The sequence below is a fragment of the Perissodus microlepis genome, chromosome 8 (genome assembly GCF_051167445.1).
Source record: "Perissodus microlepis isolate ML-2025 ecotype Zambia chromosome 8, ASM5116744v1, whole genome shotgun sequence".
Taxonomy (NCBI): domain Eukaryota; kingdom Metazoa; phylum Chordata; class Actinopteri; order Cichliformes; family Cichlidae; genus Perissodus; species Perissodus microlepis.
Genome location: NC_140468.1, coordinates 27,663,107 through 27,690,561, shown reverse-complemented (window position 1 = coordinate 27,690,561; position 27,455 = coordinate 27,663,107). Strand labels below are relative to the sequence as shown.

Genomic DNA, 27,455 nt, shown 5'->3' with positions numbered 1-27,455 from the left:
AATGGGTGATCAGGCCTTTTTCGTGTTTCAAAAACTCTCTACACATATTTCCAAAGTTCCTAGTAAAATAAATTTTAATAAATTTAATAAATACATTTTTAGAAATAACTCTTTGGGAATCATTATATTGGTCTTCCAAATTGTTATTCTTGGCTTCTTTTTTGTATATTCAACTAAATGAAAGTTATTTGTTATATAAAGAAACAAGACAGAAACAAGTTTTAAAATAAGATCCTTGCTGAAATGATTAATAGGTCAGTGTTAAATGGCTTAAAACAAACAAAAACTACTAAGCTTGTGGTTAATTTGTAACTTTTTGTTTTCCAAGAAACTAATTTACAGAAAAGCTTACAGTCTGACAGAATCAAGTGTGAGATTAAGAAGATCTGAAATGTCACAGAGCCCTCTAACTAAAGAAAACCCTTTAAAAATTATAAACAACAGTCATCCTCCTTAACACCTTAAAGCTATATTATATGTATATATATTATATACTGTATATTAATGCTGATAATAATTTGGTCTTATTTGATAAATTGTTTATATTCTCATAGTGTGCATCATACATACATACATAAATTATCAACAAATAAATAATCCACCTATTTCTGCTGACACAAATTAGTCCCACACACTTACACCCCTCACACTGAGCTTCTGTACAGTAATATCTGAAACATGCTCGGCACACAGTGCTCCGTGCTCCTGTGCCAGGCGGACAACGAAGTAACCATTTGTAAGCTTCTCAGCTTCATCCATTACTGCATGTCTGTATGGGCTGCTGTGTCAATAACCTACATGGAATCTGTGCATCATACTGAGATCATAAAGAGACGGATTCATCTGCATTTTTAGAATTATACATAAAACATTCTAGTGTCGGAGAAAATAAAGGCATTCAAGCAACAAGCAACACACTGAACAGGAAATGGCGTGTATCCGCCATTGCTGCTCGTTGCTTCTTCTTCCCCCTATCTGGTTCACACACACACACACACACACTGAGGCCAAAGATGACGTAAGGCTCATGCTGCAGGTTCCTCTACGGGCGTCTCGTATAGTGGAATAAATTTCCATTTTAGTGAACACGGTTTTAAAGGTGTTTTATACGAATAAAAAAATCCTCCCTTATGGCACTAGTTCTGTCTTTACAAGCAATACATATTCATCCGCTTCTACGTGAGTGTCAAGAACACAGCAGTACCCGGATGGACTGTCATGGCCGCCGTCGCTGTGGATCCACAGAGAGGAGAGGAAGAAGGAAAATGTTTCTGTTGTGTATTTTTTCAAGCTGAACATTGTCTTTACGATGCTGGACGTAGACGGGACGCCGCCTGAACTTCCATCGAGTTCATAGTAAGAAATAACTGGTTTCCCGTAACTTTGAATGTCTTTGCGTGGGTGGGGGCTTTATTTTGGTGTAAAATAACTGCTTATTAAACTCCACAGACACTAACCCTGTCGTGAAGTGGCTCGTATATTTCCGACTAAATGGGAAAAAATAATTTAAAAAAAAATCGGGCACAGTACGCTAAACTGTCACCGCGTACACCGCAGACTCCTTTGTTGTTGTTCGTCTTGCAGCCTTTAATTCTCCCACTGGTGCAGCTCTCCCTCGCGTTTCCTAAACTTAAACGACTATAGAGCAAGTTACCCGGAAAAGTACGCAGAAATTATATTAAGATGTCGAACTTTCTAGCTGTGGTACAGCTTCATATTTTGTACATATCAGCGTGTTATATTACCTATGTTATATAGTTTTGACACGGTGCAACTTTTTTTCTCATGCCCAAGCTTCTTTTATATCTGCCCATCAAGGGGTTGTGAGCATAGAGCAGCCTACCTCTCTGCATTCATGATGTTGAACGAAATCCTGGTCACTTTAAATGGCATTAGAATTACTTTCATGTGTCCACTTTATAATGCATAATTAAAATTGACTAGGTTTATATGTATAGCATATTATGTTTTGATACTATTTTTTTCCATGCTCTATGCTAGGGCTATATACACGTTTTTTAAAGTATGTGTCAGTATAGTGTTAATACAAAAAGGTTTTCTTTTTTTTCTCCTTTTTTTGACTGAAGTAACTAAGTCATAAAATCACGGCAGCCATTTTTCCTCCCAACATGGCTTCCTCATCCACAAGGTTGAGTGAGACCTGGTCAGCTGCACACTGATGTAACCCTGTAGTGGCAGTAACAAGGTTACATTAATTTGTATTATTTTCCCTAGACCACTGCCCATACAGTAAAAGTCAAAAGTTTAGACACACCTTCTCATCTAATGGATTTTCTTTATTTTATGACTATTTACATTGTAGATTCTAACTGAAGCAATCAAAACTATGAATGAATACATATTGAATTATGTAGTAAACCAAACTGTGTGAAATAACTCAAAACATGTTTTAGGTTTTAGGCTTTGATTACTGCTTTGCGCACTCTTGGCATTCTCTCAATAACCTTCATGAGGTAGTCACCAGAAATGGTTTTCCAACAGTCATAAAGCAGTTCCCAGAGATGCTGAGCACTTGTTGGCTCTTTTGGCTTCCTTTTTTGATCCATCTCATCCCAATCCATGTCAATTGGGTTTAGGTCAGGTGACTGTGGAGGCCAGGCAATCTGGCGCATTATTATCCTTATTGGTCAAATAGCCTGGAGGTGTGTTTGGGGTCACTGTCCTGTTGAAAAATAAATGATGGTCGAACTAAACGCAAAGCAGATGGAATGGCATGTTGCTGCAGGATGCTGTGGTTGCCATCCTAGTTAAGTGTGCCCTGAGTTTTGACTAAATCCACAATGGTGTCACCACCAAAGCACCATCACACCACCTCCTCCATTCTTCACAGTGGGAACCATGCATGTAGAGACCATCCAATCACCTTTTCTGCGTCGCCAAAGACAGTTGGTGGAACCAAAGATCTCAAATTTGGACTCATCAGACCAAAGCACAGATTTCCACTGGTCTAATGTCCACTCCTCGTGTTTCTTGGCCCAAACAAATCTCTTCTGCTTGTTGCTTTTCCTTAGTCGTGGTTTCTTAGCAGCTGATTGACCATAAAGGCCTGATTTGCACAGTCTACTCTGAACAGTTCGTGTAGAGATGTGTCTTCACTCTGTGTTGCATCTATCTGGGCTCTAATCTGAGGTGCTATTCACTTGCAATTTCTGAGCCTGGTGACTCTGCTGAAACTATCCTCAGCAGCAGAGGTGACTCTTCGTCTTCTTTTCCTGTGAGCTAGTTTTGCTGTAGCGCCTGTTTTTTGTCTGCACTTCGGGACATTCAAAGTTTTGGACTGGTGTTTTTCTTTAGTTAGCTGACAGAATTCATATTATGGCAAGAACCAAAGAGTTGTTAAATACGGCTGTCATCTGTGTACCAATCCGACTTCTGTACAACATAGTTGATGATTCGAACCGATTCAGAAGTAAAGAAATTCCACAAATGAACCCTGACGAGGCACATCTGTGAAGTGAAAACCATTTCAGGTGACTACATCATGATGTTCATTGAGAGAAGGCCACGGGTTTCCAGTGGTGTCAAAAAAATAAATGAATCAAAGGGTTTGTTACTTTGAGGAATCTAAAATATAAGACATATTTATCAACTTTTTTTGCTACATAATTCCATGTATCTTGCTTCATATATTTTATATCTTTTATATGTATCTACAACATAGAAATTTGGCCCAAACAAATCTCTTCTGCTTGTTGCTTTTCCTTAGTTGTGGTTTCTTAGCAGCTATTTGACCATAAAGGCCTGATTCACGCAGTCTCCTTTGAACAGTTGATGTAGAAATGTGTCTGCTACTGGAGCTCTGTGTGGCATCTATCTGGGCTCTAATCTGAGGTGCTGTTAACTTGTGATTTCTGAGGCTGGTGTCTTGTATGAATTAACCCTCAGCAGCAGAGGTGGGCTTCCTTTCCTGGGGCGGTCCTCATGTGAGTCAGTTTCATCGTAGCGCTTGACTGTTTCTGTGACTGCATTTGGAGACAGATTTAAAGTTTTAGTCAAAGGAGCTTGCAAAGAAAAGCGTCTGGACTTCTTTAAGTTGCTTGAAGACGTTTCACCTCTCATCCGAGAAGCTTCTTCAGTTCTGGTTCAAAAACAATAAAACTAAGACTGACATTTTACAAGAGGGAAGTGCAAATTGCATTAATAAATAACATGTAAACAATAAATCTAAGAAAAACAGCTGCATGATCGTATAAAACAAAAATATATTTGGGATCTCATGCCTAACCGATGTCCTCACCTGTCACAAAATTAAGTTATCATTAAGTTCTTCAGAACTGAAGAAGCTTCTCGGATGAGAGGTGAAACGTCTTCAAGCAACTTAAAGAAGTCCAGACGCTTTTCTTTGCAAGCTCCTTTGACTACGATGACCTGGATGACTGAGAACCTTCACAGACATTTAAAGTTTTAGCAGTTTTCCAGACTGGCTGCCCTTCTGTTCTTAAAGTAATGATGGGCTGAAGTTTCTCTTTACTTAGCTGATTGGTTCTTCCCATAATATGAATTCTAACAGTTGCCAAATTGGGCTGCCAGCTGTGTACCAACCTGACTTCTGCACAACACACCTGATAGTTCCAGCCTCATTAAGAAGGCAAGAAATTCAACAAATGAACCCTGACAGGCACACCTGTGAAGTGAAAACCATTTCAGGTGACGACATCATGAAGCTCATCGAGAGAACATCAAGGGTTTTGCAGTACTGTCAACAATGCAAAGGGTTGCTACATTGAGGAATCTAAAATAGAAGATGTATTTAGAGTTATTTATACTCTTTTTTTCTTCTTTGCTACATAAGAAGAAAAAAAATAAAGAAATGTAAGAATAAAGAAAAAACATTGAATGAGAAGGTGTCCAAATTTTTGATTGGTAGTGTATATCAGGAATAAGTGAAGAAGAATTCTGTTGGATTTTAAAAGAGTTCATTACAAGTGTTGAAGAATGCATTCGTTCTAACAGTTGCACTGTGCAAAAAAAAGTAAAAAGTAAATTGTTGGATGCAACTTCTCTTTTATAGGCTGCATTAGCTGCTACTAGCATAACACACGCTCCAATCTCTGCCTGGACTGTCGGCTTTTGAGTTAACTTTTTTTTTAAACATGATGTGTTTTTAATCTCTGTACAGTCTACTACATACAACAAAGAAACAACACAGTTTAAGTCTCACAGGCACCTGGTAAGGGCCTTATACTAAGATTGTGCACGAATTTTAGTAATTAAAAACAGGGAAGTAAAAATGAAATGGTTTAAAAACAATAAATCTAAGAAAAACAGCTGCATGATCGTATAAAACAAAAATATATTTGGGATCTCATCCTAACCGATGTCCTCACCTGTCACAAAATTAAGTTATAGAGCACTTCGGGAAATTATTTGTACCATTCTCTAAAAAGCTTTATAAGTAAGTAAAAAGTAAAATTTATTTATACAACACCTTTCAAGATAAAATCATAAAGTGCTTCACAGAAGCTAAAACATAAAAACAAAAATCAACCAAAAGCAAGTTTAAAAAGATGAGTTTTTAGGTGTGTTTTTGAAAGACATGACTGAGTCCACGAATCTAAAACTCAGTGTGAGGGAGTTCCAAAGTCTGGGGCCACAGTTACAAAAAGCTCTGTCACCTTTTGGACAACTAGCAAGTCCTGATCACATTCAATTCAATTCAATTCAATTTTATTTATATAGCGCCAAATCACAACAAAAGTCGCCTCAAGGCGCTTCATAGATACAGAGAAAAACCCAACAATCATATGACCCCCTATGAGCAAGCACTTTGGCGACAGTGGGAAGGAAAAACTCCCTTTTAACAGGAAGAAACCTCCGGCAGAACCAGGCTCAGGGAGGGGCGGGGCCATCTGCTGCGACCGGTTGGGGTGAGAGAAGGAAGACAGGATAAAAGACATGCTGTGGAAGAGAGACAGAGGTTAATAACAGATATGATTCAATGCAGAGAGGTCTATTAATACATAGTGAGTGAGAAAGGTGACTGGAAAGGACATCTGACACATGACCTCAGGGACCTGATGGGGATGTAAAAGATCACTGATGTATGTTGGTGCTTGTCCATGCAGAGCGTGGCCATTATTTTCAGTCAGTTTGAGCGAGAAGGAGTTCTGCTGCTCCACTTCAGAAGTATGAAGTGGAGTGGGTGTAATGGGTTGTCCATGATGGAGTGCAGTTTGTTGAATGACCTCCCTGTCCCAAACTGACTCAGACATCTCCAAATTCTGACCAATGATGCTTCCAGCCTTCTTTATTCTGATGGCAGCGCTGACACCCCCCAATTAAAGCAGGGGTAGGCAACCTTTCTGATGAGTGCCATCTAAAATTTCCTCATAAGTCAATGTGCCATATGATTGCATTAGCAATAAATTTAATAACGCTCTATATGAACAGTTACACACTATATAGAACAACTTTATAGAATTATATTTGTTCGCAGATGTTGGCAGCTATCAGCGAATAGTTATCAGCTATTTTGAAAGAAGAAAAAGACACTTTTTATCCATAACAGCAAATGAACTGTACAACAGAAAATGCAAATGCTATTTATGGTCTCCTCACAACAATGATAAGAAAAATAAACTGGGCCAATATGGCATGTCTGTTAATACAGAGACACACATGTTAATGTGATCTTTGGTCTCCCACTCAGAGACACAGGTCTCCGAGTGTCCAGCATTCAGACGGCTACCTGAGGACTCATGAGAGAGAAAATCTGTTCACACAGATATGTAGAGCCAAATACTGTCAATAAGGCCTCTGCAATGTTCTGAAGACAGTTAAACTTGTCAGGTAGTGATGTCCAGCAGGTGAAAATGCAGCTCCATGAACACGCACAGCTGTGGATTCCAGCTGCGTTCGTAGTTCTGCAAACTTTGACCCCCACAGAGTCGAGCTTTTCAGTTCAATCAGCTGCATTTCGATGTCCTCTGTGTCCAGCCAGTTAATGCAAGACAAATCCAGCTGCTCATTAAAGCTTTCTGGTTTGATCAGAAAAGAAAACATTGGTCCATACACCTGAAAGTCCCGAAAACACATAGTGAATTCTGTCTCGAGTACGGATGTATCCGTGTATTTCCGTGGTGCTGATGCTGTGCTGAGCGGACAGCTCCTGAAGCATTTGAAGTGTCGGAATGTGGAAATTTCAACATCGCTTGAAAAAACTGCCAGCTAGCAACGTCCCTCTCACTGGTAGGCAAAGTTATTTTTAGCCAATTACAAATTGAATCTGGTAGTTCGGGTTGTTAGCTAAGATACCGTCATTAAGAAGCAGCACAATTAATGTGTCTATTCGAGCTAATTTGCGATGTGCACCGCTGGCCCGGCCATTTATTTTTTTTTAATGCACCTTCTCAGATTAACTCACTGCATGTCGTGCCCAGGGCTGGACTGGGACAAAAAATGGGCCCGGGCATTTTGACTAGAGACCGGCCCACCAGGTATTAAAGCCATAAAGCCTTTGAATGAAAACAGATGCTGTTGTGACAGTTATATACGCCGTCTTGTTGGTATATGTATGATTTCTATACATTTTACATCAGATAAAAACTTTGGTTGGAAGATTCAGATAATTATTTATTAAAAGTGAGACATTTTAAATGAGAATAAGAAAGAAAAGTATTTCTTTGTGCCCCCCTTTCCCTGTTAATGCCCTACCTGGCCCCCCTGGCAAAACTTTGCTAGACCCGCCCCTGCACAGTTACCAGCTGTCAGCTATTTAGAAAAGGATCCTGGTGTTATTTGTCTCTCAGAAACAGTTCATAACTTCCCTTCAACTCATTCATGTCACCTAAAAGGTAAACCTGTTTCTCCATCACCTGTTCAGCTCTGATGATGAGTCGCAGCATTTTTTTCTTTTTTCCCCACCGGAAGTCAACCTTTTGTCTTGCTAACATTCTCAAGTGAGGTGATTTCTTCCGGACCACTCCACAAAGTTTCTCACCAACTCCCTGTACTCCGACTCCTGCCCACCCTTAATACACCAAACCACTACAGTATCATCAGAGAACTTCTGCAGGTGGCATGTTTCACTGTTTCAAATTTGAAATCTGAGGGTGTACAAGGTAATCAGGAATGGAGATAGGACTGTCTCCTCTGCTGCTCCAGTATTACTAACCATCACATCACACAGAGTGCCCCCAGGTTGTACATACTAGTGATCCAGATGTGTCATTGTTAGGGCTGGGCGATATATCGAGTTTTTTAAAAAATATCAATATATTTTTATACGAGATATAAGATGTGACAATATCATTTATATCGATATAGTATATGTTACGTTATAATTATACTTGTGGAGCCGCAAGTTTGCCTCTCTTTCGTCCACTTTTGTCTCTATGCAACGTTACTCGGCCTCGCCTCTCGTTCACTGAACACAACTCCCCCTCCCCCATAGCTTCACCTGCAGGCAGCGACAAGATGGGCACGGCAAATCGCCCCGTGCGTGGGGCTGGATGGCGTCAATGTGTTAGCGAGCTAACCGTGCTAACGAGCTAACCGCGCTAACGACATGCAGCCCCTGTGGGCTGCATGTCGTTAGCACGGACTACAATCCTTTCATTTTCTCAAAAATCGACAGTGCGCCTTAGGTATGAATTCTGGTTGTGCTTACTGACCGCGAACCGATTTTATGCGGTACACGGCGCTCAGCAATCTGTCAAAAAATGTTTTAGTACGACTTTGGTAAGCTACGGAGCTGCACAGCTTGATGGATTGTCGGAGCATTACAGCTACCGTAGTCTGGAGCCTCGCGGAGTGATACGTACTGTGCTTCAACGTAATATTACCGTATTGTTTGTGTATGAGGAGCATAAATGGCACCTGTTAAGAGACTGTTACGAGGCGGATTTCAAACTCAAGAATCAGAATCAGAAAGGGTTTTATTGCCAAATGTTGAGCAGGTTTACAACATTAGGAAATTGCTGCGGTGCTTCAGTGCAAACATACTGTCATAAATTACGCTTAAATAGACATGAAAATAAAAATAAGAATAAGAATTAAAAGTGCTAAGTAGATAGATATATACATGATATATACATGAGTGCAGGTGGTGATCAGTGCCAAACATGGAATGATGCAGTGAACACAGCGTAGGGTCATGTGTTAGTGGTGGGAACAGTCATACGGTTATTGTTCATGTGTCCAACAGCAGAGGGGAAGAAACTGTTCTTATGGCGAGAGGTTCTGGTGCGAATGGACCGGAGCCTCCTGCCTGAGGGGAGCAGGTCAAACAGACTGTGTCCAGGGTGAGAAGGGTCAGCTGAGATCCGAGCTGCACGCCCCAGTGTCCTGGAGGTGTACAGGTCCTGCAGAGATGGGAGTCTGCAGCCAATCACCTTCTCAGCAGAGCGCACAACACGCTTCAGTCTCTGTTTGTCCCTGATAGTGGCTCCAGCGTACCACACGGTGATGGAGGAGGTGAGGATGGACTCGATGATTGCAGTGTAGAATTGCATCATCGTCCGTGTTGGCAGGTTGAATTTCTTCAGCTGCCTCAGGAAGTACATCCTCTGCTGGGCTTTCTTAATGACGGAGGTGATGGTGGGCTCCCACTTCAGGTCCTGGGTGATGGTGGTACCCAGGAAGCGGAATGAGTCCACAGAGGTGATGGGGGTGTCAGTCAGGATGATGGGGGGGGAGTGGAGCTGTGTGCTTCCTGAAGTCCACAATAATCTCCACTGTCTTCTGGGCATTCAGCACCAGGTTGTTGTGGCTGCACCAGGACACCAGACGTTCAACCTCCCTCCTGTAGGCAGACTCATCCCCGTCCGAGATGAGTCCAATAACGGTGGTGTCATCTGCAAACTTGGTTAGCTTGACAGACTGGTGGGTGGAGGTGCAGCAGTTGGTATACAGGGAGAAGAGCAGAGGAGAAAGAACACAGCCCTGAGGGGAGCCGGTGCTGATGGTCCGGGAGTCCGAGACGTTCTTTCCCAGCCTCACATGCTGCTTCCTGTCCGTCAGGAAGTCAGTGATCCACCGGCAGATGGGATCAGGCACATTCATCTGGGAAAGCTTGCCTTGGAGATGGTCTGGAAGGATGGTGTTGAAGGCAGAGCTGAAGTCCACAAACAGGATCCTGGCGTAGGATCCTGGCGTAGGTTCCTGGGGAGTCCAGATGCTGCAGGATGAAGTGTAGGGCCATGTTGATAGCGTCGTCTACAGACCTGTTGGCTCTGTATGCAAACTGCAGGGGGTCCAGGAGGGGGGCCGTGAGGGTCTTGAGATAGGAGAGAACCAGGCGCTCAAATGACTTCATGACCACAGATGTCAGAGCCACAGGTCTGTAGTCATTTAGCCCAGTGATCCTAGGTTTCTTGGGGACAGGGATTATGGTAGAGGACTTGAAGCAGGCAGGCACATGACAGGCCTGCAGTGAGGAGTTGAAAATGCCAGAAAACACTGGGGCCAGCTCGTTTGCACAGTGTCTGAGGGTGGCAGGAGACACACCGTCTGGGCCGGGAGCTTTTCGAGCATTCAGACTCTTAAACTGCTTCCTCACACCTGCTTCATGAATATGAAGAGTTGTGGTGGGAGGAGGTGGTGTGAAATCCTCTTTTGTGTGGGGTGAGGAGGGGGGTGTTGTAGGTGAAGTGTTTGAAGGTGGTGATGGCTCTATGGAGGGGGGAGAGGTGGGGGAATGAGTGTCCAAAGTGTCTCTATTGTTGGGGCCGTTGGAGGTGTGAAGGCTGCCTGATGGCTCGTCAAAACGGCAGTAAAAGTCGTTAAGGGTGTTGGCCAAGAGCAAGTCATCAGTGGAGTGGGGGGTTTTAGGCTCGTAGTTGGTGATATTCCTAAAACCTTTCCACACAGAGGCCGAGTCATTCTCTGAGATCTGCTGCTGCATCTTCTCAGAGTGCTGGTGTTTAGCAATGTCCACTTCTTTAGTGAACCTGTACTTGGCCTCTCTGTAGCAGTCCCTGTCTCCGCTTCTGAACGCCTTTCTCTTTTCCAGCCACAGCTTTTTGAGTTTAGGAGTAAACCAGGGTTTGTCATTGTTATAACTCACCCTGGTGCGTGATGGCACAATGCTGTCCTCACAGAAGTGGATATAGGAGGTGACAGTGTCCGTAAACTCGTCCAAGCTGTTAGAAGCAGCCTTCATTGTGTCCCAGTCTGTAGACTCCAAACACGTGCGAAGCTCCTCCACAGCCTCGTTGCTCCACAGTTTTTTGGTCCTCACGACAGGTTTGGAGAGCTTCAGCCTCTGTCTGTACGCGGGGATTAGGTGGATCATGACGTGGTCAGAAAGTCCGAGTGAAGCGCGGGGCACCGCACGATAGGCCCCGCTGATCGTGCTGTAACAGTGGTCTAATGTCCTCTCCTCTCTGGTCGGGCATTTAATATACTGCTTGTATTTGGGAAGGCTGTCAGTCACGCAGTAGAACTTGGGAATAGAGCAGCTGTGAAATCTGTCTGTCTTTGTTATGCACAAAAACATTGTTTTCTTTTATTTATGGAGCATTATTATTTAATAAATGCTGATAATTTATTTTTGAGTAATTTCTTCATGTACATCTACGCTGTATGTTAATAAAAGTGCCTGTGTGACATCTGGGACACAGCTTTGACTAAGAACTCTTTTTGTTCTTACCTTATGGCTATAAAAATATATATATATATATATATATATATATATATATATATATATATATATATATCTCGCCATCCAGCTAAAACATATCGAGATATGAATTTTGGGTCATATCGCCCAGTCCTAGTCATTGTCACAGATTTATTTCTTAAAAGAAAAAAGAATGCCCTGCCCAAAGTCAAATCTATATGTGGCTAACACTGGGATTATAAAGTTCAGCAAAGGAAGCCTTTACATTTTAATGTTGATAACAGAAGTCAGGATTTTGCTGTCAGCTGTAAAAACCATGTTTTCCTGGAGTTAACAACAGCTCTTGTACTCTTCATAGGGTAAACACAATCAAAACCCTCGTGGAGAAAAAGTCAATTACAGTCTTTGTCATACCACCTGTTCAACGATCTTAAACGCCCCTTACACTTCTATTTTTCACACCTTCATATAATAACTGCTTAGTATGATTTTGAGCAGAAATATATGAGCTTGTCAACTAGCAAGGATAGTGGTATCAACAGGTGTATTGTATCAATTAGATGCAGTACCCAAAGTACCCCACCCCCATTATTGGGGAAAAAGATACAAAGTTTTTTAGTTCTACCTCTGTGCATGACCACAGTGGATTGTAAATCAAACAATCAGTATGTAATCGAATTAGACTTTTCTATATAATAATGAAAAAGTATGCTCTGTTGGGTGGCGATCAAGTGGCTTTTGGTAGTGCAAGTTGCCTTCTGGTAGTACAATCCCTTTAGTTCTGACTATCTTCCCTGTTTTTGTTATCATCTGACTACACTTCTCCAGTCCAAATTATATTCTGATTTTGTTGTTGTAGATCTTTGTGTTGTGGATGAGTGAACCGATGTCTTGTTCACTCTTGGCTTTCAGCTTGATGTCATTTATATGACAATTGACAATTGCTGCATTCCATAGTCTGTATCTGTAGCTAGTCTTGTCAATGATCTCACTGAGGGGATTTCAGTTTGTGCTGTTCTGCACAAGCCGAGACTAGCAGTTCGGAACAGTATCTCCTTGGTAAATCCTGTACTTTATAGTGACCTGTGCAATTGGTTTGAATTTGGCCTTTAGTGTTCTTTGACACATCCCTGTTGAGTTCCTGGTGAAGGCTCCAAGGGTCCTGCCGATCTTGTACAGTTCTAGGCATTCCGGGATCCATGCGTGGGCATTGAGTCATAGGCTTTCTTGTAGTCAATTCCGGCGGTGTGTGCCTGGATTCTTTTTCTTATTTTCTTTTTTTTCTTTTTTAAACTACTATCTACGTTGTAGATACATATAGAGGATATCAAATATATGAAGCAAGATACATGGAATTATGTATCAAAAAAAGTTAATAAATAACCCTAACTATGTCTTATATTTTAGATTCCTCAAAGTAGCAACCCTTTGATTTTTGTGTGTTTGTGTTTAGTGTTTTGTTTTGTTTTTTTGTTTGTTTTTTTTGTTGACAACACTGAAGACCCTTGGCCTTCTCTCAATGAACGTCATGATGTAGTCACCTGAAATGGTTTTCACTTCACAGATGTGCCTTGCCAGGGTTCATTTGTGGAATTCTTTTGCCATTTTTAATGGGTTCAGACCATCAACTATGTTGTGCAGAAGTCGGGTTGGTACACAGATGAGAGCCGTATCTGACAACTCTTTGGTTCTTGCCATAATATGAATTCTGTCAGCTAAGTAAAGAAAAACACCAGTCCATCATTACTTTAAGAACTGAAGGGTTAGTCAGTGCAGAAAATTGATAAAACTTTGAATGTGTCCCCAAGTGCAGACGAAAAACTGGCGCTACAGCAGAACTAGCTCACAGGAAAAGAAGACCAAGAGTTACCTCTGCTGCTGAGGATAGTTTTCAGACACATCTCTACATCAACTGTTCAGAGGAGATTGTGCAAATCAGGCCTTTATGGTCAAATAGCTGCTAAGAAACCAAGACTAAGGAAAAGCAACAAGCAGAAGAGATTTGTAGGGCCAAGAAAAACAAGGAATGGCATTAGACCAGTGGAAATCTGTGCTTTGGTCTGATGGTTCCACCCGCCGTTTCTTTATGCAACAAAAAAAGATGAACACATGCGCTGTGTCCAAATCCTTCGAAAGGCCGCGAAGACCGGAAATGCAAGGCCATTAAATTGAAGGGGCTAGCCTACGACGTCCAGCTTCTGTTATTTATACCTGTGTGACTGTCTAACAGACAAATATTAATATACAGCGACCATTGTCTGAAGGCTTTAGTTATATTTAAGGACAATATCCCATATCCTGAAAATAAACTAAAAAGATTTAAACATTATATGTTTCAGATAAAATGGAAGACAAACTTTTGCAGTGAATATTTATTGGAAGAGAAAAATGTTCAATATAATTTAGCCTGACAGCCGTCTAACGGAGGTCAGGGTAAGTCAGCATGCAGCTTCTCAGATCCTACAGTACCACAGTATAATTTAAGATGTTGAAGGTATCAGAGCATTAAATATGCTGATTTTTGGGTAAGAGGGTCTAACAGGAGATGATACAGAAACATGACATCCTTAAAAAATACTTAGACCCTTTCTGAATTTACAACTTTTCACAATTCTTTCAGCTTTTTATTTAAAAGAGCTCCACAAGTACAATCCAACTAAAAAAGAAATATTTTAACTAAATATATTTTGGATAAAGGACATAAAATCCTGCAGAAATATTGCACTTATAACAAAGGTGACAGGCTCAGGTTGTATTATATAAGCATGACAAAAATGGCACAGGAACAGAAGGAGGACCTCTCCATGTACTATCTGTCTTATTATTAGTGGTTTATACAGGATGAGACCTCTTTTAACTATAAACTTCAGCACAGCATGGTTTAGTCTGTTTCCTTAACACAGTTCACGGATTAGATGTTTGATCCCTGTAAATACACTTAGCTTAAAGAGTGAACCATCTGCTCGTTTTATTAATTTTTAAGTACGTTTTCAATTCAATTCAATTTTATTTATATAGCGCCAAATCACAACAAAAGTCGCCTCAAGGCGCTTCATAGATACAGAGAAAAACCCAACAATCATATGACCCCCTATGAGCAAGCACTTTGGCGACAGTGGGAAGGAAAAACTCCCTTTTAACAGGAAGAAACCTCCGGCAGAACCAGGCTCAGGGAGGGGCGGGGCCATCTGCTGTGATTGGTTGGGGTGAGAGAAGGAAGACAGGATAAAAGACATGCTGTGGAAGAGAGACAGAGGTTAATAACAGATATGATTCAATGCAGAGAGGTCTATTAATACATAGTGAGTGAGAAAGGTGACTGGAAAGGAAAAACTCAATGCATCATGGGAATCCCCCGGCAGCCTACGTCTATTGCAGCATAACTAAGGGAGGATTCAGGGTCACCTGGTCCAGCCCTAACTATATGCTTTAGCAAAAAGGAAAGTTTGAAGCCTAATCTTAAAAGTAGAGATAGTGTCTGTCTCCCGAATCCAAACTGGAAGCTGGTTCCACAGAAGAGGGGCCTGAAAACTGAAGGCTCTGCCTCCCATTCTACTTTTAAATACTCTAGGAACAACAAGTAGTCCTGCAGAGCGAGAGCGAAGTGCTCTGATAGGGTGATATGGTACTACAAGGTCATTAAGATAAGATGGGGCCTGATTATTTAAGACCTTGTATGTGAGGAGCAGGATTTTGAATTCAATTCTGGATTTAACAGGAAGCCAATGAAGGGAAGCCAAAACAGGAGAAATATGCTCTCTCCTTCTAGTCCCTGTCAGGACTCTTGCTGCAGCATTTTGGATTAGCTGAAGGCTTTTCAGTGAGTTTGTTGGACATCCTAATAATAATGAATTACAGTAGTCCAGCCTGGAAGTAATAAATGCATGAACTAGTTTTTCAGCGTCACTCTGAGACAGGATATTTCTAACTTTAGAGATGTTGCGCAAATGGAAGAAAGCAGTCTTACATATTTGTTTAATATGTGCGTTGAAGGACATGTCCTGGTCAAAAATGACTCCAAGGTTCCTCACAGCGTTACTGGAGGCCAAGGTAATGCCGTTTGTCTCCACACTGCCAAACAGACCCAGCTTCAGTAGAAAACTGAACTGACTAACCAACCAAAGCTCATATGACCCAAGCAGCATTAAGTGGTGATATCACTAACATCACGTAACTTAGCCGAAGGTTAGTTGAATATAATTGTTTAAGATTCTTTGCTATGCTAACATTTGGTTGGCTGGATATTTTGGTGAGATAAAACCCAGTATTTACTTTTAAAAGTTTATTTCTGGACCGCTTTTCTTCGACCAGCCGCCATTTCCCCCCCCAAAATTTCTTCAACCCTTGATTCACAATGAATCCTGGAATAGGGTGGACCATGGAGGATACACAGACCCGTCCTTCAAATCTGGGGAAAAGGAGGACGCATTTGTGGGCTGCATTTGGAGCAGCCTATGAATTTGGACAGCCTTTGTCTCCTCGCTGTGACATAATCGGCCTAGGCATATGTGGCTTCCGGGTTGTATTTTGCCCACAACTTAATAAGTATTGAATATGTCACCAATTTTGTGTATATATATTTTTTTCTTACCATCCAATCCACCCATGCAATGTCCATAAATTATGTATAATAATACACCCAATTACATGACACAGGAAATTAAATTATTGAACACATGAAGAAAGGGAGGGGCAAGCCTGCCTCTGATGTGCTGAGAACTACCAGCTCTAAACACTTTATGACTACAGACGTGAGGGCTATAGATCTGTAGGCATTGACGCTGTCTATACCAGTCTTTTTGGTGATGGGAATGATAGTGAAGGCCTTCAGACAGGTGGGAACGGTGGCATAGGGTCAGGAAGGTTAAACAACCTGATGAGGATCCTTGTCAGTTGGTCCGCGCAGGTTTTTCCCACAGTGTTGGGCTGGCTGACAGCTCTCCTGGGGTTCAGCACTCTGTGTCCTCCTGACATCATAATCCAGGGGAGTGTTGAACACTTCTATGATCATGAGGATGCTGAGGATGCTGTTGGCAGTTGGAGTCTCTGACTTTTGCAGTTGGTGAGGGCTTGGATGCCTCTCCACACATGGTGGGGGTTGTCAGTTAGGAATACTCCTCATGTAGGCCTCTTTGGCCTGTTTTATGCCCCTCCTCAGCCTGGCTCTGGCAGTGCTGTATAGAGAACTGAGTGAAGGTCTCCAGGTCGTGCTGTTCGAAGATGTACCAGTCTGTCAGATCAAAACAGTTCTATAGCTGGAGAAGAGCATCATCTGGCCATGTTTTAATGACCCAGGTGCTTGGAGGAGTTTGTTTCCTTATGTTACTGTATAGGTCCAGGGTCCTGAAAACCGTGATCACTGAACACTGACACTGAAAATGTTGGTGGAATTTAGAGAGTACAAATTTCAAATATGGCTTATTAAAGTCCCCAGCAGCAATATGGACCCCCTCTGGGTAACCTCTGTACTGTTTGAAATGGTGATTGAGTGCTGAGCTAACGTTAGCATTGGGGGATGTAGCCAATGGTAACTTTGGCTAATATTCGCTCGCGAGGTAGATAAAAGGGCCTGCACTGAATATGGAATCTATCTATCTATCTATCTATCTATCTCTCTATCTATCTATCTAGGCTTTATTCGCCACGTGCAGGTTGCCCTGCAGTGAAATAGGACCCCCCCCCCCGACCTTACACACACACAACACAGACATCACGTGGGGATACAGGTCGGAGATCGGTAACGTTACAGAAAAAAAAAAACACTGAAATATACACTACAATGGGAAAGTACAAGAGAAAAACAAAGAGACCTCTACTCATGCTGGGCTCCTGGGAGGACAGCATGAGAACAGGAAACAAAAAAAACTCCTCTGCACAAAAAAGCACATAAATGTCCACAACACAACATTATGGAACACGTGACAAGCCACAGGGTCGGGTGGTGGGTGAGGAGTAATCCGAAGCAAACACAGCAGCCATCCTGCCCAGCGCTACCATTCCAGCGCGGGCTCAGACCCGCCGTGTTCCCAGGAGGGAACAAGCATCGAAGGCGTTTGGAAAGGGAGGGGGGATGAGTGTGTGCATATCAGTGTATATGTATGTGTGTGCGTGTCCAGAGTTCAGCTGAGACAGTGTCCTTCGCCCTGCTAGGCTAAGTAAACAGTCTTCCAGCCAACCCAGGTGGCCTTGCATGGAATGGGAAGGAACAGACTAAACACAGTCGTTATCAGGGTGTTTTAAGTCCGGTGAGCAGTGACTGTCTATAATTCTGCTGTTATGGTACCAGCCCTGAAGCATATAAGCACAGAGTCCACCGCCCCTTCCCTTACTGGAGACATTATTGCAGTCCTGGGGGTGTAATGTCCGGCCCAGTAGCTCCACTGAGTTATCTGGGATTTTTGACGGGAGCCAGGATTCAATCAATAGACAACACTCCTGGTCAAAGCAGTTGCAGTAGATTTCTGATTGTAGCAGCTGTTTGGGTTTTTTTGTTTTTTGTTTATTTTGGGGGTCTTCACCTGATGTCCACCACCCTGGGGCTGTATGAACAATGACAAGAGGGAGGATGTGAAGATGAATTAGAGTTGGCGGTGGGGTAATGCAGAATAATGCACGCACAAACATAGACGTAGGTCTAAAGAGAGAGATTAGATTTGTGTTTCACTTTGACTACCTGTGGGGTGTCATGTTTGCCTGTACTGTATGCCATGTAGAAGAATACAAACAGCAGTTCATGGTCAGTAAGACAATTGTTTTTTCTTATTATAAAATATTTTTTAATGTGAAGAAGTCCCAAAAGAAACTTAAACAACTGATTTATACTTGTGATATACAGAGCACACATGGTTATTAATAACACTATTAAAGTTAATAGTAAGGATTGTTGTTGAAATTGTTTTTGTGATTGTATGCCTCTGTCTTCCAGACATTGGGATCACACTACAAACTCCTTTTCTTCAGAACACTGGTTAAGGTTTTCCCAAAGGAGCACAGGTAACAATAACTGGTTATATAATGTCATTAATTCTTACTTGAGTAATGCTGTTAACTTCAGGCACGACATGTTTTATTTGTTGGTTTGTGTTTGTCTCCCAGTGCTTAATGAATTGACTATCAGTTTTTGTTGAAATAATTTTCTCATTTGCAAAAGAATATTTTTGAGTAATCGTTATTGCGATCCACAGACTATATAATGGAGATGCAAATAGCATAATGTGAATTTATATGGTTTGTCTGTCTAAGATCTGAGTCATCCTGGACATTTCCCACACTGCTTCATAAATGTTGATGATGTCCAGGCTCTTGAAATGCTTTTGAAAGCATTTTCTGCTCAAAAAACAAAACAAATGGTATCTGTAATTGGAATTGATGCATCAAAAATGTAAGGAATTTGCTAGTTATATAGCTGTATTTTACTTACACCACGTAAACTCTAAAATATTTCTTAACATGAATTTCAGGGCAGTATATCATGCCGATGATTATTCATAGGTAAGTGAAAATAAGTGAAAACGCAGCAAATGTCCAAAGAAATATAGGTTTAATGTCATTAATAAGCTTTGAGACACATTGTGTGATAGTGATGATGATAATAATAATAATAATAATAATAATGGATTGCATTTATTTAGCGCTTTTCTAGGCACCCAAAGTGCTTTACAATTCCACTATTCATTCACTCTCACATTCACACACTGGTGGAGGCAGCTACAGTTGTAGCCACAGCTGCCCTGGGGCAGACTGACAGAAGCGAGGCTGCCATATCGCGCCATCAGCCCCTCTGGCCAACACCAGTAGGCGGTAGGGTAAAGTGTCTTGCCCAAGGACACAACGACCAGGACAGAGAGAGCAGGGGGATCGAACCGGCAACCTTCTGGTTACAGATGAGCTTCCCAATCCCCTGAGTCACGGTCGCCCCGGTCACAGTGATGTCACAGTATTGGATTTATTTGCTGTTTGTATACCAGTACTTTAAAAAAACTGCTATTTGATGCCATCCTGAAATACATATAACCACACTAAGAGTATAAAATTCGAGGATATAACTGTGTGGGGAGAGGACTAAAAATTAAGAGATTCAAATATTCATGATCCAGGGGTGCTGGGGCTCAAGACACATCACAATATTAATCGTGTATCGCGATATATCCCAAAATATTGCAATATTGGATTTTCCTCATATTGCCCAACACTAAGGACAACACTCTTTATCCTCTTGAGGATATTCGAGTGATCAAGATTGAAAGGGTTTATTGTCATGTGTGGAAAGAAAAAGCATTTCTCTGTACAGTGAAATTCTTTCTCTGCTGTCCATATGCAGATGCCGGTTAATATGTACACATAGATTAAATACAAATACCAGGAATAAATAAGTGGAGACAAAAAACAAGTGTCAAATAGATTTATGTGCAAAAGAGCTATGAGCTTAATATGCTGGTTATGTGAGATGACCTGATGTGCAAAAATTATTATTACTGTTAAAATAGGTCAGCTGTTCAAGACTCTGATAGCAGTGGGGAAGAAGGAGTTGTTGAGTCGGGATGTTGTAGATTTCACACTTCTAAACCTTCGTCCTGAGGGCAGAAGTGTGAACAGTCCGTGCTGAGGGTGTATGGGGTCTTTGAGGATGGAGGCAGCTCTCCTCTGGACTCTGCGATGGTAGATGCTCTGCAGAGAGGGCAGCGGGGTCCTGATGATCTTCTCCCCGCAGTTGTTATCACTCTCTGCAGGCGTTTGCAGTCCATGGCAGCAGTGCTGCTGTACCATGCAGTGATGCAGCTGGTCAGTGTGCTCTCCACAGTGCAGCCTTTGAACCTGCTGAGGATCTTGGCTGACATACCAAATTTCCTCACCCTCCTCAGGAAATACAGCCACTGCTGAGCCTTCTTGACCAGCTGTGTGGTGTTCAGTGTCCAGGTGAGGTCCTCAGTGATGTAGATGCCTAGGTATCTAAAGCTGCTCACCCTCTCCACTTCACTCTCCCGGATAAACAACGGCTGGTGAGGCCTCCTCTTCTTCCTCATGTCCGCTATCATCTCTTTTGTCTTATCGGTTTTGAGGGTGAGGTTGTTGTCCTCACACCATGACACCATACCGGCCACCTTTCTCCTATAAGGCACTTCGTCTCCTCCAGTGATGCGACCAATCACTGCAGTGTCATCCGCCAACTTCAGTATGGTGTTATCCCTATTGGAGGCGACACAGTCGTGGGTCTACAGGGTGTAGAGGATGGGACTGAGGACGCAACCCTGTGGAACTCCAGTGTTAGTAATAATGCTGGCTGAAGTCCTGTTGCCGATCCTGACGGACTGGGGCCTGCCAGTCAAAAAGTCCTGTAGCCAGTCACATAGGGGTGGGGTGTAGGCAGAGTGTTGCCAGCTTGTGAGTGAGTTTGTGTGGGATGACAGTATTGAAGGCAGAGCTGTAATCAACAAAAAGTACCTTGATGGTATGAGCCTTTGTTTTCCAGGTGGGCGAGGGAATAGTGAAGGGCAGCAGCAATGGTGTCTGACGTGGACCTATTGGGCCAGTAGGCATACTGCAGGGGAGAGTGTCTGGGATGTTGCTCTGAATGTAGGCCAGCACCACTCTCTCGAAGCACTTTGTAATGATTGGAGTGAGTGCAACTGGTCTACAGTCATTTAGGCGAGTGGCTGGGCTTTTCTTGGGAGTCTGTCCAGCCAGTCTACATGTGTTTTGTAGATTTGGATTCAACTGCATCCCTCAGGGTATCCTGTGGGGAGTTTTATGGGAGTATGAGGTGTCTGGCTGATTGTTACAAGCCATTCAATCTCTGTACAACCACAGCTAGAGCTCGGTCCACATTGACTGCAAAAAGTCTGACTCATTTCCAGTGGGTGCTGAACTCCTCCAGGGCTGCCCTTTGTCATTAGTTTGTTTATAAATTGTTTGGATAGAATATCTAGGCATAGCCAAGTTGTGGCAGGCTTCCGCCTTGGTAACCTCCGAAGCTCATCTTTACTTTTTGTGGATGATATAGTTGGGTACTGGCCTCCAGATCACACTAGAGTGGTTTACAGGTAAAAGTGAAAGACCTCCAAGTCTGCGGCCATGGTCCTCAGCTGGATTAGGGTGGAGTGCCCACTCCTGGTCAGGGACAAGTTTCTGCCCCCAAGTGGAGGAGAAGTATCTTGGGATCTTGTTCACAAGTGAGGGAAGAGAGTAACAGGAGATTACGAATTGGGGCTGCAGCTGCAGTTATGTGGTCATGGCACCAGTCTGTCGTGGTGAAAAGAGAGCTAAGTGTGAAAGTGAAGCTGTGAATTTACTGGTTACAAGCAGCAGAAATTAGCTTTCTCTGAAGGTTGGCTGGGCTCTTTCGGTTGGCTGAGCTCCTCACGCTCTTAGAGAAAGGGTGAGGACCTCAGAGTAGAACCCGTACTCCTCTGGGTGAGGTGTTCTGGAGGCCCTGGGGTTGGCCTAGGACACAGTGGAGAGATTACATATATCTCAGCGGGCATAGAACACACAACACTTTGTGGTGTGTCAGCCAGTCGTGCACCTCTCAATTTTTGTAACTTGGCATGTCACACCAGATCTACTGAATGCGGATTGAAGACATGTGTATGATGATGTTGATTTCATACTGCGATTTAAATGATATTCCACCTCAGGATCTCAAAGACATACAGATATACAGGGGTAGACTTTGGAACACTTTGAAAACTGTTTGTGGAAAAAAATCAAGTCTTGGCTTATGGTTTTGACGACTTCTGGCTTCCTCTGCCATAACAGCAGGTATAAATACAAAGTTCAAAGTTTCTTTTAAACGTGGTTGCAGCAGTTAGCGAAGCTGCCATTACCCAGTCCCAGATTAGCGCATGTGTGTGTGTGTGTGTGTGTTGGTGCATCTCTCTACTTGTATTAATCAAGAATATATTTGATGTCTTACAGAAACCTTCATACTTGCAACAATGGAAGAAGATGGATTACCATATGACTCTCCAAAAAACTGCAACAGATCTGTAATAGAGGATGAAAAGGAAAAAGTAAAAGACTTTCTGTATAAACATTTCAGAGATGTAACAGATGGGTCGCTCTTCAGTAATGCAGAAGAATCTGCCATTAAGGATAATGGGACTTCCACTAGGAAAGATAAAAACTCTCTTAACAAAGCCCATTGTAAAATTCAACAGGGGGCTGTATTCTCTGGCAAAATTTTGAGTTTTGGATGCTCAGTTTGTAAAGATAACTGTACTTTTAGCCCCAATGACCTTCTTAAACATTTTAGAGCAGTCCACAGAGGAACCCTTCCTACATACCCTTGTGATTTATGTGATTTTGTCACAAATGAGTTCCCTGCTCTTCAGCGCCATCGGATTGAGCACAGAAATACTCTGGTTACATGTGAACTTTGTAATGACGATGTGCAGTACTCTCTTCTTTTGCTTACTAGACACTACATCATGTGCCACAGTGTAAATGGACAGTTCAGCTGTGACTGGTGTGAGTTTACAACTGTGGATGCAGGGACATTTGTCCAGCATATCCATCATCATAATGAAAGTCATTGGAAGTGTTTGAAATGCAAACATATTAGCTTGAATGAAGAGGATCACCAGAAGCACATGAAAGCTCACACGGGTACATTTCCTTTCACATGTCAAGTCTGTGGATATGGTGCAGCAAGAAGTGAGTACCTTAAAAAACACATGGCAGCTGTTCACAAAGAGGTGACAGAAAGAAAAAATGCATGGAAGGCGATAGAAGACAATGGCTCACCAGCAAATTCATCTGTGAACTTGAAATTGATGCTTAAAAAGAATAGTGAGTCACAGGAGGCTCAAAGGATATCGAAACAGTATCAAAGTGGCAAACTAATTAAGCCAGACAAATCCTTAGAGGACACCCAGCACTTTGTTGATGGGACTGTAGCAAAAAAGGACAAAACTTTGAGCAAAGTTTCCCATAATACAGAACAGTCAACACCAATCACCTTGGAGGAATGTGACAATTGTCCAGCCTCTGATAGTGGAAGTCACAACAATGCTAACGGACTGACTGTTCTAATGGTTAAGAACAAAATCTCCCTCCCCCCTAACTGTACAACCAAAGTTATGGGATTCAAGATGGTCGACGGAAAAAAACATTTAGTTCTCAAAGTAATCCCAACAACAAAGCAAGATCAGAACCATTCCGTTGCTGAAGGGGGGTTCTCCACACTAAATTCTGTGTTTGATAAAAGTAAAAACTCTGAGAATGAGCTTTGCTCTGATAGCAGGAGCTCGACATCACAGTGCTTAGCTGTTTCACCAAGAAGTGGATCTTGCATACAGATAGATCAAGAGGATATTTTGGCAGTTAAAGTAAAAATTGAGGAGGAGGAAACATCAGTCGGGGCCCTTAGTTCAACTCCACATATTGAAAGTGTTGGAGAACAAACAAATGCTATATTAGATACATCATTAAATTGTGCAGATGTCTCATGTCCCACAAGAAATGAGTTGGATCAGGCACATCATCCAAATGAAACAAGCTCTATGGAAGAAATGAACTTGAAAAGTAAGTCAGTTACCCAAACTTCCAGTCCTTGTAGAAACTGCCATGGTGTTTCCAGCCACCCTGCAACAGTGTGTTCTGTTAAGGTCAGTGGTTTATCTTCACCTTCAAAGTTTGCTCAAGATACACTGCTTCCCAAACCCATCTTTAGAAAAATCGACGAGGAGCCTAAAGCAGTAAATGAGCTATCCACACCTGACAGCATTTGCAGCCTAACTGATGAGCACAAAAAGAATTCTGCTTTTAACACTATGGAAAATGGACATCAGTCATTCCACATTTCTTCAGATAAAAATGATAGGTTTAGAACTGAGATCGTACATAAAAACAGACAGGAAAATGCAAAACATACATCATGTTGCCCATCACAGCTGTCTCCACCAAATTCAGTTAGCTGCAGAGAAAATGCCATTGGCTCGGAGAAATGCATTCAGGACTCACCAAACCAAGAAGTATTTACTTTTCACAATTATTCAAAGGATGCTTTCAACATTTCATCAAACATCACCCCAAACTTGGAGAATAATTCAGATGATAACTCGGCAAATAAAAGACATACCTCTAAATCATCACACTTCAACTTGACATCAGCAGGATTACCAGAACAATGCACAGGAAGTGCAAATAGTGACACGGAAGCTGATGAGTGTATATCTAATGTTGATGGTCCTCTGACAGAAGAAAATCCCGATGTACTGCTCCAAGACTTCAATATTGTCAAAATTGAGGAAGAGACCATTCCGATATCTAAAAGACAGCCTACGAGTAGTTTAACATCCCTTGGCAATTTTGTGGAAGAACATTCTGATGCAATCATTACTCAACAGCTTAACAAGGAAAGAACTGGTTCTTCAAGTGCAAACAATGATTCTTTAAAACCAACAAAAAGAACTGTGCGAATTCTTCAGCTACCAGAGGCTAATCAGCCAGTACTCCTGACTAGGGCTAGTGAGAACCAATTTGCAATGCCAGTGCAGGTCAAGGCTACCCCAGGCTTTAAGCTCATAGCAAATTCTGCAAAGCCTCAAATCAATGTGTCTTACATTGAAAGTTCAAGTAAAACCACAGGTCTAAATCCAGACAGCAAAAGGATAGGTGTACAAGCAAAAAAACCTGGAACTGCTGAAAAAGGGACCGCTCTTCTTTCTGGTGTTCAACCAGGTTTTGGTACTGGTTTAAATCACTACCTTATTAACAGTGCAGGTTTAAAATGCCCTGTACTCTTTTCAAGCACATCACAAAATACAACTTCAGACAAAACTGCAAAGTCTCAGTCAACGTGCTACTTAGTACAAAGGTCTGTTCCTTTTCTCCAGGCCCCTAATACTCCTGCCCTCAGACTGGCAAGTGCCCAGCTCCCACTTAACTCACGGCCAGTGCTAGCGATGCCAGTGAGTAGTGCAGACAAACCCAGCGCACTGCAGACTGGTCGGCAAGCCTTCTTGCTGCGGTACATTTCTCAACCCAAATCAAGCCTACTGTTGAACAACCAAGAGCCAAACAATGGAACTCATTGCAGCCAGACGAATGAGGGCTCTGGAAACAAAGTTATATTTAAAATTGTCACACCCACTAGTAGCCTTCTTACAAATGGCACTCCCACCTCAAATAATCAACCTTTGTTTTTGGCCACCAGACCCCAGACTCAGTGTTTCCTGGTGTCGACAAACAAAACTAATGCAGCTGCTTCCACTGGAATAAAAAAGTTGATCACCATTCACAATACCAAACAAAAAGATGTCATTGATTCCTGCAGTGCACCTTCTCAGACAACTATAAAGGCACAACAACTGTGTGACTCAGAGAAACCTGTCCTCGCCCCAAGGCCAATTCGACCTCCGAGCCAAAGGAAAAGGCGCAGGAAAGCATTATTTGACGAACTTCCAGGAGCAGTGCACAAGGCAAGAAGATTCCTGAGTAAACCACCAACTGAGAAAGAGACTCTGTTATGGAAACCTGTAGCCAAAGAGGTAGAACGGACACTTAGACTTGCCCCATTGAATTCTCTACAGCAGATCAAATGCCCTAGTAGAAACCAGCCTGTAGTGGTGCTCAATCATCCAGATGCTGACATTCCTGAAGTGGCCAACATCATGAAGGTAGTAAATAGGTACAAAGGTGCTGTCACTAAGGTCTCTCTGTCTCAAAAAACAGTCCAAGCACTCTTAGAGCTTGGCACCCAAGGGAAGAATTCCTCAACCAAAGACGCATCTCATTTCGACAATCCAAAATCTCGACCGGTTCAGAGTTCTGTCCGGGAGCGATTCCTCCTTAAACTGAAACTCAAAAAAAAAAGCAAAAAGAAGTATGAGGTTGTAAAAACGTTATCAGGTTGTAGAGAAGAGCAAGTAATGTTTGACTGCTGGTTTTGTGGTCGGCTCTTCAGCAGTCAAGAGGATTGGATTGGCCACGGTCAGAGGCATCTCATGGAGGCAACTAGAGACTGGAATAAACTATTCTGAAATTTTTCTACCACATTAAGATGGGTGGACATGTTCTCCTGAGTGGAACTGTTGTTCTGCTGCTGGTTGTATATTGTATATTTGCGCATTAACAGCCTTCCACTATTAGTTTGTTCTCTGTATGTTCTCTGTAAATTTAAATATATATTCTTGAGTCATAGTTTCTTTTAATAGGTGCATATTCTGGTAAATGATGCACTGCATGCATGATTTGTCATACATGCAGATGTCTAATTGAACTGTGAAAATGGTACACTGTAATTAGGGTTGTGTTAAGAGCACTGGCTGAACAAAAGAAACATAAGCAAAGGTTGTATGTCGAGTTGGATTGAATTCCTCAGGTAATTTTAGAATTCATTTGGCTTGTCATGTGTCATTTTTGTAAATCATAGTTCTAGTTTAAGGGACTTTTGTATTTTTTATTATTCTGTACTCAAGGACATGAAGCTGTTATTTGTATAGTTAACAATAAACCTTATAAACGACTTACATTATTTTATGTTTGTGAAGGAAGGGGAAAAAAGTTCTTGGTCTGAATGATTCCCCCCCCCCCCCCCCCCCCCCCCCAAAATATAGTTATAATTGAAAAGTGTATCATTCTATACTATAATGTTTACAGTTTTCTTATCAGGATTTCCCTGTACCATACTTACATCATAACATGAGCTGCACCTTTTCATAGTTACCTGTCTAAAACACCCAAGAGAATAAGTTTTTGTGAGTCATTGTTTGAGTCTAAATTTAATGACAAATCATTAGGATGATTTTTCTTTCAGCCTATGCATTTATTTCTTTGGTCTTTCAAAGGCTACGTTCACACTGCAGGCGAAAGCGCATCAAATCTGACTTTTTTGACCCTAAGCGACCCATATCCAATCATGGTATGACAGTGT

The 27,455-nt window shown here is 42.1% G+C and overlaps 1 protein-coding gene across 1 annotated transcript; it reads left to right on the top strand.

The window, feature by feature from the left end:
• Positions 1–970: 970 nt before the first annotated feature.
• LOC146382142 (zinc finger protein 518A) lies at positions 971–27,118 on the top strand. Its single transcript, XM_084938477.1, has 3 exons — positions 971–1,356; positions 18,507–18,574; positions 22,496–27,118. The coding sequence occupies exon 3, from the start codon at positions 22,516–22,518 to the stop codon at positions 26,560–26,562; it is 4,047 nt and encodes a 1,348-aa protein (XP_084794603.1). The 5' UTR covers positions 971–1,356; positions 18,507–18,574; positions 22,496–22,515; the 3' UTR covers positions 26,563–27,118.
• The last annotated feature ends 337 nt before the right edge of the window (positions 27,119–27,455 follow it).